At 32.7% G+C, this 13,554-nt stretch overlaps 2 protein-coding genes across 2 annotated transcripts; both read right to left on the bottom strand.

Moving 5' to 3' along the window:
• Nucleotides 1-1,227: 1,227 nt before the first annotated feature.
• On the bottom strand, nt 1,228-1,967 carry LOC125218088 (ethylene-responsive transcription factor 2-like). The gene has a single exon (XM_048119687.1). The coding sequence runs from the start codon at nt 1,934-1,936 to the stop codon at nt 1,421-1,423; it is 516 nt and encodes a 171-aa protein (XP_047975644.1). The 5' UTR covers nt 1,937-1,967; the 3' UTR covers nt 1,228-1,420.
• A 9,209-nt stretch (nt 1,968-11,176) lies between these two features.
• On the bottom strand, nt 11,177-12,056 carry LOC125223856 (ethylene-responsive transcription factor 1-like). Its single transcript, XM_048127160.1, has one exon. It carries the CDS (start codon nt 11,966-11,968, stop codon nt 11,312-11,314), a length of 657 nt encoding a protein of 218 aa, XP_047983117.1. The 5' UTR covers nt 11,969-12,056; the 3' UTR covers nt 11,177-11,311.
• Between the last annotated feature and the right edge of the window lie 1,498 nt (nt 12,057-13,554).

Genomic DNA, 13,554 nt, shown 5'->3' with positions numbered 1-13,554 from the left:
CCGGGGCGAAAAAATAGAAATTCAGCTGCAGACGAGCAAATCGCCCGGCCGGGCGATTTCTAAGCAACAAAACGCCCGGTCGGGCGTTCTTCTTAAGCGCGAAGTTGCGCAAAACGCCCGGCCCGGGCATTTTCAGAGGGAAAAACGCCCGGGGACAGTGGATTCACCCGGTCTGAGAGGCAAAACGCCCGGCCCGGGCGATTTCAGAGGGGAAAACGCCCGGGGACAGAGAATTCGCCCGGCCTGGGTGGCAAAACGCCCGGCTAGTTGTGTGAAGACGCCCGGCTTGATCTTTTGGCTGTCATTTCGTCCGTTTCCACCTGTTTTGACTACAAAAACTCGACAAACTTATCAGAGCACTCTAACTAAGGGATCATGGATGAAAACTCAAGTAATGTGCTACAATATACTCAATTAAGCAATGTAAACCATCCAAAACACTTGCTAAACTACGAGTTTATCACCGTCATGTCACAACTCTTAATAACGCGTGTACATTCAAAAATTCTAACAAGAAAATGGCTCTTAACTTTTGAAATGGGATACTTTAGGAAACAAGAAAATAAAAGCTAAACACGACAATTAAAAATACAGCGAGCTAGAATATATTTTCATTATTGTAAGTTTATGATCTTCGCATCTTTAGCTTACCCTATATTCCCAATCATTCGTCAATTAAATTATTGATATTAAACATGATTATTGATGTTTAATGCTATATTACGTTTGTGCCCCAAAACAAAATTGAGTTGAGATATTCTAATTAATTGGTCAATTATTGGTCAACTTCAAATTGAGGGGTAAATCAATTTAAATTAAAAGACTGCGACATGAAGGATTTGAACCAAGACCTTTAGCCTCAAGTATTAATCTCTCTACCGCTTGGTTAACTCACACACACCAGATGAACTTTAGGTTATATGTATTGGGTGACCGAGTAAAATTAACTAGAGGCCGCGAAGCCATCTCCAATTAAAATCGTTTAATCTCCAATTTGATTTTGGACGTCGTGCTTTTGCATATGATTAAAGGTATTGTGGCTTTGATTTATAACTATACGATAATTAGTTGAAGAATTGAAAAGGTGGGCTATGAATGAAACGAACTTTGACTACTTGTCAAATAATGCCAAATAATGCAGTTATGTTAGTTATATGTATTCTTGTACCACTATATACGATACTCATAATAACGTCGAGTTTAACAATACTCGATCAGCCATAAAATTTGTGTATTTGGATATTACACTTTATTTAACAACACTCGAATTGATCGAACTAGCTACTTAGCTAGTACCGATTATTGTTCATGCATCAAATCTACATACTGACGCAAAAGGTGTGTGGTGTGTTTGTGAAGTGAAATTTCTTTTTGGTATGCAAATTCCTTATTTAGGATTCACACTAAATTAAGCAAAACTCTAATCCGATCCTACACAATCGATCTTCTTCCGCGACCGCGACGCATTATTCAAATCAGTGTTTTTTCTCTTAGTGACTCGGGTCGGCTCCGGAATGTCCGACCCGATAAGGTGCGGGAAGTTGACCAGGGCCCGCGACCCGCGCATCCTGTACGCGGCTCGATCGTAAGCCAAGCCGGCCTCCTCCGGCGTCTCGTACGTCCCCAGCCACAGCCTCGAACCCTTCTTATCCGGATTCCTTATCTCCGCCGCGAACTTCCCCCACGGCCGCCGCCTCACGCCTTTGTAGCGCTTCCACTCCACCGCCGCCCGCAGAGGAGGAGGAGGAGGAGGAGGCGCGGTGTCGTCGCACAGAAGCTCGTCGACCATTTGCGAAACGCCGTCGTTGCTGAGCGGGGATGCATTGGCTTCGAAATCAAGGGGGGAATTGGAGTCGCTGAGGAGATAGTTTTGGATGGCGTGGAGCCAATCGCAGTCGAATTCTGATGCATTTTTCGATTCAATTATTCGTTCCATGAGTAATGTATATAGCAGATGATTAGGCAGTTTAGAGTGTTAGGGTGAAAGTGAGAGTGTGTGGAGTTTATGTATATATATATATATATATGAAGGGAGAGAAAGCTGACGTATTTCAAACAAATACAAAGTTGGTACGGCGAAGGTTCTTAATTTGATCACATGTAAATGTATGTTGTCGTTTGGATGCTTAAACTGTTGACGATGTGACTATAGTATATACCTCCATACCTAGGGGCTAGGGCCTAGGGGTGGATCCCGCTGTGGTGGGAACCAGGAACACAACAGGGGTTGCTGTGGAGTGTGGAGTCATAACGCCGTCGTATTGATTCAATTCCGTCAGCCTTTCCTTTGCAAATAAGTCTACACTTGCTGCGGTAGTGTTCTTGATACTATTATAATATAAAATAATGTAATATCAGTGAATTATTTTATATCACAATTAACTAGAAGCTTATAGATGGAAATAGGGGAATTATTAATTTCATTTCTAAATTGTTTTGGACTAAAATTTTATCGAATTTGAAAACTCAAGATAAATTTAGTGATAATTTCTATTAAATCACATATTTTTGTTGAATTTTGGCCAATTTCATAACTTAAAAACATGAATAACATTTTAATTTTTTTTATTGTTTCATGATGGTCAAATTGAAATTAATATGATATGAATTTATTTTCATTTATTATCAATGAATTAGTGAAAAAGTACGAAAAACTACTACCAAAACAGTTTTTTCAAGTCCTATATATCAATGAATTAGTGAAAAAGTACGAAATAATTTAGAGTATGGATCCTTAATACTCCATCCTTCCCATAAGAATATACACTTTCTTTTTTAAATCGTCTCATAAAAATATGCATTTTCCAATTTTAAGTTTATTTACTCCATCTTTAATACTCGATCCCCACTAATAATACTTTAATTATTTTTTCTCTCTACATGTCTCTTACTTTATCAATTTTATACTAAAACTCGTAGAGAAAGTATGAAATAAACATTCAAAGAAACTGAAACAAGAATATTTCGTCAATGTCTTCAAGAGTGGTGGACCTAAGTGAGACATGGGTTCCTTGCCGCAACATTTTTCGACTTTAACAAATAATATCTTTTAGACGAAAACACAATGCCGAAGGTAACGGAGTTGGTTGTCCAGCGTGGCTAGCAAAAGCTGGAGGTAAGGGTTCGATTTTGATTTTCCGTTAGTAAAACAGTACTTTATTTAGTTGATAGTAGATTATTTATTCTTTTTTTAATTTATTATATTATGAAATTTAATTTGAAAGTTATATTTTTTCTTTGAAAATAAATTTATTTCTCAATTATTTCAGCTCCGCTAAAGTACTATATGCAACAATTGTTAACGGGAGATTGGACCCACCAGTGTAAAAATTCTGCGTCCACCAATGTGACTTCATCTGCATGTAGGTGGGTGTCATTCAGTGCATGCCATAACGTGGCATTTAAATGGAACGCTTGAGGTAAATACAAAATTTAGTTTCTTTCCACAAAACACGAATCAATATTTACTTGAGGAATTTGTTTATATCAAATGCACATTATATTTGGATATACAAATGCACATTGAGCTGACAATTTAACCACTAGAAAATTTACAATAGCTCGTTAGTAATAAGATTGTCTTATGATGATAACTAATTTAACATGATAGCTATAATATATAATTCTCCAATTCGGTGTATCATAGATATCAATACAAAATATATCAACTATATCATTGTATTAGACATTTAAATATAAATATGCAAATATCGATATAAAGACATATTGACATGATACTCATATAATTGTTTTGGCATTATTTATATACTAAGGTGATGTTTCGTAAGATAGATAACTCATCTAGGGATGTAATTCTATGATTAAAAATAATATTTTGTTCATAGAATTTCATTGCTAGATGAGCTATCAACCCTACCAAACATACTTTAAGAAGCTAAGTTATCAAAGTCTATACAATAATGGTTGAAACTTAGTAGAAGATGTACATTTGTTCATTTCATATTTAATGCTGGTGTATATTTAGTTATTTGAAAAAGCAAAAAATAAAATAAAGTTAATCACTTTCAAATGTTGAAGTGGAATTTCGAGAATGTCTGGATTGGAGTACTTTTTTTTTCTATTTAAAAGAATTAATAATAATTCTATATTTATCTTCACGATGATTTGAGCCCTTGACCTGTTGGTTATCGGAAATATGTCGCTTCATCGTCGAAGAAAATATGGAAGTTGAACATAGTGAAATTGTCTTTTTCCGATCTCAAATGCAATAAAATTATTGAATCCCATATTTTTTTTGCAAAAACTTTTGACAAATTAAGCATTTGTGATCCGTTTCTGAACTTGAAGATTATTAAGAAATTAAGGCAAATTAACGTTAGAATTAATAAATCAACGATAAACTTTTTTACTATATAATTTCAAAGTATAATTGTATCTAAGAAACGTATAATAGAAGAATAAATCAAACAATACAAAACTATGATTCAAGCCCAAAAATTCTGTTAAAATTTTCGAATTATTGATTAGAGCTGTTTATTAGAGAAGAAATAAAAATCTTAAACTACACTTTATGATCAACGCGTTCACTTTTATTTTTAGGCACATTGACCAAGTTAAAATAATGTGTGCTTGAATGGGTGATAGACTAATTTGACCATTGACTGAATTGACATGCTCTAATTAACTTCATTAAAATAATTAAATACTCCATCCATCCCACAAGAATATGTATTCTTTTCTTTTTAGTTTGTCCTAGAAAAATATACATTTTTCAATTTTATATTTTTCTCTCTATTGAGGTTGAGGTGAAACTCATTCTCCACTAAGAATACTTTAATTTTTTTTTTTACTTCTCTCTTACTTTACCAATTTTGCATTAAAATTCGTGTCGAACTCAAAGTGTATATCATTTGAGAACACAGAGAGTAGTAAATATTTCGTATATATCTGAAACAGAATAATATATTGGAATGATGGAGTTTTAAATTTCGTACAATAAATTTCTTTAGGGAGTTCCATATATATTGCAAGTTCGAGATGAAAGTAAAATTAGTAACTATCATTGCCAACAACGGCCGCTGCACTACCATTTTCTTCCGATGTGAACAATTTTCTCATTATGTCCAACCAAACAATTTCATTTCCAAATTTGCCATTGGTTAAAATGTGTGACATGACTTTATAATTGAATGTGGACTATAACATAATGCACATTGACTTAGTTTAAAATAATGTGTGCTTGAATGGGTCATAATTAACTTCATTTAAATCATGTAAATAGTACTCCATTCCTCCCAAGTTATATGAGTTGTATTCCATTTTGGATTGTTCCAAGTTATTTGAATTTTTTTTTTCTTGACTAAAAAAAATATCAAAGCTCACTTACTTTATTATTTCTTTTAATTTCCTTTACTCTTTCTTCTTTATCTCACTTTATTATCTTATTTACTTTATTTAACTCACTAAACTCAATTTTTTTAAAGTTCGTGCCGACAAAAAATACCTCAAGTAATATGGGACGGAGGGAGTATTCAATCAACATATGCAGAATATGATTTGAATTCTCGATATTTGCAGACTTAGTCACGTCATCTGGAACATTTTAAAGTTGTTGTGGCACCTCTCTTGTGGGCTGTGGCACTGATAGATGATTTGATAGGATGTATACTCAGGATTTTGGATAGAACACGTACTCCTTCCATCTACGAATATGATTCCTGGTTTATAATTACTATAAATAATAAAGAGACTCTACCTTTCGCGCACATATTATTTAAAATTAGTATATACTAGTTAGATCTTTATTCCACTAACTTTCTTCCTCCCACTTTTCTTAACATTTCTTAAAACCCGTGCCGAAAAGAAATGAGACTCCTATTCGTGGATAAAGAGAGTATTTTTTTAATATGCATTTTTTTCATTATTTTTTATTAATATTTTTGTTATAGCCGTGACTACATTATTCCCCACAATCTACTTTAGAGTTACCCGCTAAATACGGGATCGGGGTCGGGAATGGGTAGCAATATTTTCAAAATGTCGGGTATCGGATACCCGATACCCTATCGGGTATATCCGAATAAATACCCGATTCAGATTTAGGGAGAGAATGATTTTTCCCATATTTATACAACACATATCATCTACTATCATTTACCTCATTTTCAATGTCAGAGAACTTAGTCAGCCACCACCACTATTATTTCAAATTTTATTCAAATACCATATGAATTTGAATCAAGATGAAATGCAATAATCTGGGTTCTATCAAACGGTAAAGTTTTATTGTTAATTTTGAATATTGATTAATATCAAACAACTATCAACAAAAGAGTTTACAAAAATAGTTCGACTTCGAAAAAAAAGAACTGTAAAATAAATTCAACATTAGAATAGTAAATAAAATCAAAGATAGTACATTTCCAAAAAAATTACTATTAAATATTGTAAATTTTGAGAATCTACATGATTAATATTCTACATGTAATGGTAAAGTTTGAACTTTGAAGGTTTGCCATCTTATTTAGTGTTTAATTCTATTTTTCTTTGTTTAAGATATTCATCATTATTATAATTTATGAGGAGCGTATGCAGCCAATCTCATAAATATAAAAATAAATACATAAGGTGTCTAAAAATATTAGGTAATAAGCTTATTTACAAGTTTAAAAATATTAGTAGTAATTAGCCATATGCCAACTCAAAAAAACCATCTCGCATCGCCGAATACTACATGATAAAAGAGTCCTTAATCAAAGTACCGTGACTGCAGGTATGGGAATACTCACAAGGATTGCGGGTCGGGTGTCGGGTAGTACAAATTGTCATTTTTCAGGTTCGGGTACCCATGAAATCGGGTGTGGATACCCGCGGGTACCCGTTTGGCCGTTTCGACACCCCTATTGGAGAATGTTACTTAATTAAATGTTGATCACGTGGAGTTTGAAGTGGACAAGATTAGTATATTGAATCTGGGTATCTTTCGATAGATATTGCCAAAGAAGATCTAAAGAAAAATATTAAATATGCATTATAATGAGTCATGCTCGCACTTCTAGCCTGGTTTATATACTTATAAAATAAGTGACCTTATTTATTTATTAACCTAAATATACACACACACAGGTTGTAAACGTGAAGCTGAAAAGGAAAAATCCTAGAAACTTAATTTCAGAAATACCTGAAAGTTGATCTCTTCGGTCACAATATTCACTTTCCAGGAAATTTGTGCTAATTAAGTTGTTTTGGTTTAATTTAGTTAACCCTATAATATATTGGTTGAACTGTTTCATACCTACATTATTAAGTCATGATGATATTTAGTAATTACTTTATAAAAATGAAAAGGTCCGATGATATTATAAATAGTTGTATACGAATACAAAGATTACAAATTTAGAACACCTCATTTACATTTAATTTAAAATTATAATCCAATTTACTAGTATTATAAAAACGTGAGTTCTTATGAATTATCGATACACTATTTACATTCTTACCTATTCTATTTCCCAATGTTTGGTAATGCAATACATATTTTTTTTGTTTATAAACTTTCATATAGGAGTATAAAATAAGCACTAATTATATTACTATATATATTTCGAAAAATCTGTCAAATCATGATAAGAGTATTTGTATTACTCCATGTTATTTCTATTGCCATTGCTGTAGGAAAGAACAACATCTATATATTGATGGAACCTATGACATTCTCTATGAAGCATTATTTGTAGATTGATGATATATGTGATTAGGCCACCGAGTATAGTTCATTTTTCCGTGAAGCTCTCCGAAATAGGGAAGCACTGACTCTTGACTCTCGAGCGCAAAAGAAATCAAACTTCTGCCAATAATCAAACTTAGATCGAACGTTTCGCCAGTTTAATATTCCGTGTAGAGAGTACAAAAACATTTCTCTAGCATTCAAAAACTTCATAAACAACTTCTTCGAAGTCTCGAATGGGTAAAACATTGTTCTTTAATAAGAAATTATGTGTTTCAATTTTATTACTTTTTATTTTACTAAAATAATTATGTTAACTTATACGTATATTATTAAAATATAAATATAAAAAATAAAATAAATAAAAGTGAGAAATTTAGATAAAACTAAAAGTGATCAACGGAAGTACGTACGATAGTAGATGGACTTATTAATTTATTATCATCTCAAGCTCTTTGACTTTGTATTTACAAAGTTTTGAGAAAAATGTAAAGCACTCGATCGTGATTAATCTTGTTCTATTTATTGAGAGAACTCAATTATATTCGACCTTAAAAGCTGTGACTCAACGGTGCAATAACCATACTTCAATATTAGAGGGTTGAAATTTACTTGATTCGTTATTCGTCATCCAGTAAAGATCGCCATATTATATCTTACTATTGACGTTCACAATGCTTTTTAATACTCCCTCCGTCCCAATAAATATGCAACATTTGGTTTTCGACACAAGATTTTATATATTTTGTGAATTAATGAAGAGAGAGTAAAGTAAGAGAGAAGAAAAAGTAGAGAAATGAGTGTTGTTTCTATTTTAGGTACGTTTCATTTTTATTGGAACAACTCAAAAAGGAAAACGTTTCATTTCTTATGGGACAGAGAGAGTAGTATAAGAGTAATATATTATCACGTTTATTTTTTCAAGTTTTCTTTTACTCCCTCCGTCTCAGCTCAAGGGATTGATTTCTTTTTGGCCGTTGTTTCGCGAAGATAATAATAAATAGTTAAAGTGGAGAGAAAGTAAAGTAAGAGAGAATAACATAGAAAAGAGTCGTACAGTATCATTTTTCACAAACACGTGCGGAAAAGCAGTCAATCACTTGAGATGAGACGGAAGGAGTATAATACTTCATTCGTCTTATACTCCCTCCGTCCGAAAAAATATGCACTTTCTAAATTTGAAAACTATTTTCTCTCTTATAAGGTGGGAAAGAAAGAGAGAGAAAAAAAGATAATGGAAATAGTGTTAGTGGATTATAGAATCCACGTTATATTTAGACTGTCTAGTGAACAGTTCCAAATAGTAAAACTGTCTATTTTTTGAAGTAAGAGGGACTAGGGAGTAGTATATACAACTCCATATACTTATAACTGTATTTGTTAATCTGAAGCACTTACAATATATTCACATGGTTGGTGGGACGATACAATTATCTATGTAGTAGTACTATATACTACTATTTGGTATTCAATAATTGATCCATTTATTTATCATTTCTTTAAATAATGCTTTATGTTTTATACAGGGCAGTACAGGCGTATCTGGGGGTATGATTATCTTTTTCTCTTTAATGAAATTATGAATTAAAAACTGGTATAAATTATTATCATAATAGTTGGTTTTATTTTTACTTCTAATCCTAATTTCCTAACCAAGCTACCTAGCACGAGATCTAAAGACTTATTTATGAAATTTAATGATAAAATAAAATAAAATTCGAACTTAATTAAACATTACTGGAAAATATAATACTACTAGAATAAAAAATAATAATTTCAAAATTAATATTGTAAAACTATCTAAATTGTTGAATTCAAGATAATCTAGATTTCAAATTCTGAAACATGTATAGAAAAACTGGCGTCACATTATATTTGACATTCTAGCAATATTATTCACAGATTACTTATTTTAGAAATATAATCCAGGGTAGGTATCTTTCCTGAATATAGAACTTTGGTGTCACTATCAAATAAAAGATGAGAAATTACTAAATCCGCCAATCATTTAACGGTCTACTTTAGCAACAATAATTTTATAATTACCATGTGGCATGTAAAATTGCATTTTTTATATTAGGCATGATAATGAGGTGCATTCTAAATTTATTGTTGTAGTAGATAATACTACTATATTGTTGTAGTAGATAATGACGTGTTTGGAATTGATTATAAACAGGAAAATAAAATAAGCCATGCATAATTCGATCCAAACAAATCATGATATTATGCGGAGGAGGTCCCAATAGTAGAAAAATTAACTTATAAATTTCTGATAATTGAATGATTACAACATCAATTTTGATTTGGTTGCGTTTAATTATGGCCAAACAAATTCTTTATTTCTTTTTTTAATAAGAATTTTTCTTTTAATAAGTGTTTGATATTTATTACTACTATATTATATTTATCAAGTCCTTATTCGACAAAAGCTAAAGATTTTAATTACATATATACTACAGAGAAACATAAAAAATATTTGAGTACGTGTATGTTTATAAACATACATACATTAATTAGCTAGTAGCTTTATAGTAATAGAAAATGTCTTCTGATCTATCTGGTAAGAGTGGGTGCATAAATTTTAAAATTATATATTCAACTATTTTTGTTTTCTTGAAAGAATAATTATTTATTGTTAATCGCGTTAGGTTTCATTTATTGGTTTGTTTTTTGTCCTGTTTGTTTAATTATTTAAACTTGATTATAAAATTTGAGTTTGGATCCATCTTACGAAAGACAAAGTATCGATTATTTTGTGCAATGTGGGTCACGAACTTCTAGTGCATGTTAATACAGAATAAAAAAAGTTTAGTCTTATTAATTGGAATTATAATTTGTACTTGTTTATCAATTATAAAGTAGAGTATAGCATACACAAATAACTCTACAGGCTGTAAACGTGACATTGAAAAGGTGAAAAATCTATGAGGATCTTCGCAAAATATATGGTTCCTAATCTTTTATTTCAAGGGAGTTGTGCCTAGCTAGTTTATTTTGGTTTAAGTTAAATACATTAGTAATATGATTTATTTTATTGGAAAATATTTCTTTTTTCTTTTTTGATGAAATGCCTCAATGCAATGTTTACCTTAATAAACTTTCATTATGCAATTAACTAGGAAAAATCTTACTCATATATAAGTTGGATTTTAAGGGAAAATAGTATAATTTTATGTTTGTATATTAATTACAGCGGATAACTACATCGTAATGCATAACCAAATAATCAAAATATAAATGTCGTTTTTATACAAGACTGAGGTTATTTATATATAGATTGTTTATATGCGAGAGGGTTATCAAATGCTTAACATCACACTATAAACTAAAACGATCATAAAATGACCTCATTGTTTTACCTTTGAATTAAAACTGATGTAAAAATAACATTCGTGTTATCTGACCATCGGTTTATTTGGTTATTTGAACTTGTACAAAATTAGCCATTTTGGATAAGAAAAATGCTTTTTTTGGTGACGAAAAGTGTAAAACCAATCCAAAGGATATACTAGATTGGCTCAAAAAGGAACAGTAATTTCAATTTTCAAACATTTGTCTGATCTAATACTTACGACAAGCATTTCCTAAAGGCTAAAACTATTCATTTAAAAAAGGCCCAAATCAGGCTTCATTTTTAATTCTCTTTTTCAATGAGCCCGAATCGGTCGAAATACGACGCCGCTTCGTAATCCGGGTGGGCTCCGAAACGCCCGACCCGATAAGGTGGGGGAAATTGACCCGAGCCCTGGATCCGCGCAGCTTGAAGGCCGCTCTGTCATAAGCCATGGCCGCCTCCTCCGGCGTCTCGTACGTCCCCAGCCACATCCTCGACCCTTTCTTATCCGGATTCCTCATCTCCGCCGCGAACTTCCCCCACGGCCGCCGCCTCACGCCTCTGTACCGCTTCCACTCCGCCGCCGCTCCGAGTCTCCTCGGCGCCTCCGATACCGCGGAATCGCTCTCGTCGCTGACCACCAATTCCTCAATCATCTGCGACGATTGATCGCTGTCTTCGCTGATTAGCAACTCCTCAATCATTTGCGACGATTGATCGCTGTCGTCGCTGGCCAGCAACTCCTCAATCATCTGCGATGATTGATCGCTGTCGTCGTTGATCGGCGTAGTATTGATCGGAGAATCTGCAGGTGAGGAATTGGAACCGAAATCGAAATCGAAATTGAAATCGAAATTGAAATTGAAATCGGAATCGTTGAGGAGAAAGTTTTGAATGTCGTCGAGCCAAGCCAGATCGAATTCGGATACATTTTGTGCTTCCATTTTTCGAATTTGAAGGGTGAATGAGAAGTTGTTAATCGCAGAAAAACTGTTTTGCTTTGAGTTTGAAGGCTTTGAGTGAGTGAAGGTGCAGTGGTTGATGGGTGTGTATATATAGAGAGAAACGGATGATGAGAGACTTCCATGAAAGTGCATTAATTCAAATATTTGTGGAGTGGTTTTATTTTCAGCACGTTTACATTTATGATTTTGTCGTATGCATGAATTGATAAAATATCGTACTATAAGTTTATTACTAATTAAAGTGGGTGCTCGACCCCTTAAGTTTTAAAGTGGGTATTGGGACGATGTACAATTGTTTTTTGGGTAACACATACCTAATGATTTAATATAATAGTTTGATTATATTTATGTAGCAATAATAGACCTCTGTATTTATCATTGATTCATTCAAATAATAATGAGCCTAGAAAAAAATTAGTGATCTAGATATATTTTCACGTGGTGAATCAGAGATTTGAGTTTCAAATTCTTGTTTTTAGCTAAATAAATGACACAGTAATTCATGCTTCCTTAGTTACATAAGGTACACAATGAAACGCATTAAATTAGAGAATAATTAGTGTTACCGAAACAATTAAAGACAATTATTTTTAAAATATTAGCCCAAATTCAACAAAATCAATTATTGAAAATAAAGATTTATTGGGATGCAAAGACATTCTGAGAGGGCTTGAGTGAAGTAAACTATCAAGTGCCCGTGAGAGATAGAGCCGAGTATGAGGTGATCCATAGAGAGTTATTGAGGTATAAGAAAACGCTTTGAGAGAGCCATGAAAGGGGCAAACAGAGAGAATCGAGTATGAGAGAGATTAAGATTAAGAGATCGTGATTTTGGAAAAGTAAAATTGTCAACTCAATGAGTGTTTGATCGGAATATTTGTGCAAAATATCATATCACCAAATGGAATCATAGGAAAAGTGTCTATAGAAAATCTCAAAACTCTAAATTTCAAAGATACATCTCCTCCTATTAAAGATTTTTTTATATGTCATTATTTATATGTGTGTTAATATGAACCGATAAAAATTACTCCCTCCGTCCCAGATTTGGAGTGACATTTTGCCATAAAAGTCCGTCCCACATTTGGAGTAACATTTAGAATTTACCATATTTGCACATAAAATTTTACCCCATTATTCACTAAGATTACACCCAAATGCCATTATCTATATTAAAATAAATCAAAACAAAAATAAAAAACCAAAAAGTCAAAGAGGGACCCACCTTCAACCAACTCACTTAATTTATTACACACTCTATCATCTCACTTCATTTATTACACACTCCACAATCTCATTTTATTTCTTACACACTCTACCTCTCACTCCATTCATTACACACTCCACCAATTCCTTAAAACTCGTATCATAACTAATTGTCACTCCAAATGTGGGACGGAGGGAGTATTATACAACACTATAGGAATGTAATTACAAAAATAATTTGTAACTAAGTAGCATAAAAGCTTGGCCCAGATTAAATTGGCAATATATAATTTGGCACAGTATCATTCTCTCTCCCTCTCAAATCTCTACATTCTTAATTAATTGCAATACACCTTGTC

This window comes from Salvia hispanica, chromosome 4 (genome assembly GCF_023119035.1).
Source record: "Salvia hispanica cultivar TCC Black 2014 chromosome 4, UniMelb_Shisp_WGS_1.0, whole genome shotgun sequence".
Lineage (NCBI taxonomy): Eukaryota > Viridiplantae > Streptophyta > Magnoliopsida > Lamiales > Lamiaceae > Salvia > Salvia hispanica.
Note: the sequence above shows the minus strand (reverse complement) of the source record. Positions and strands in the feature narration are given on the sequence as shown.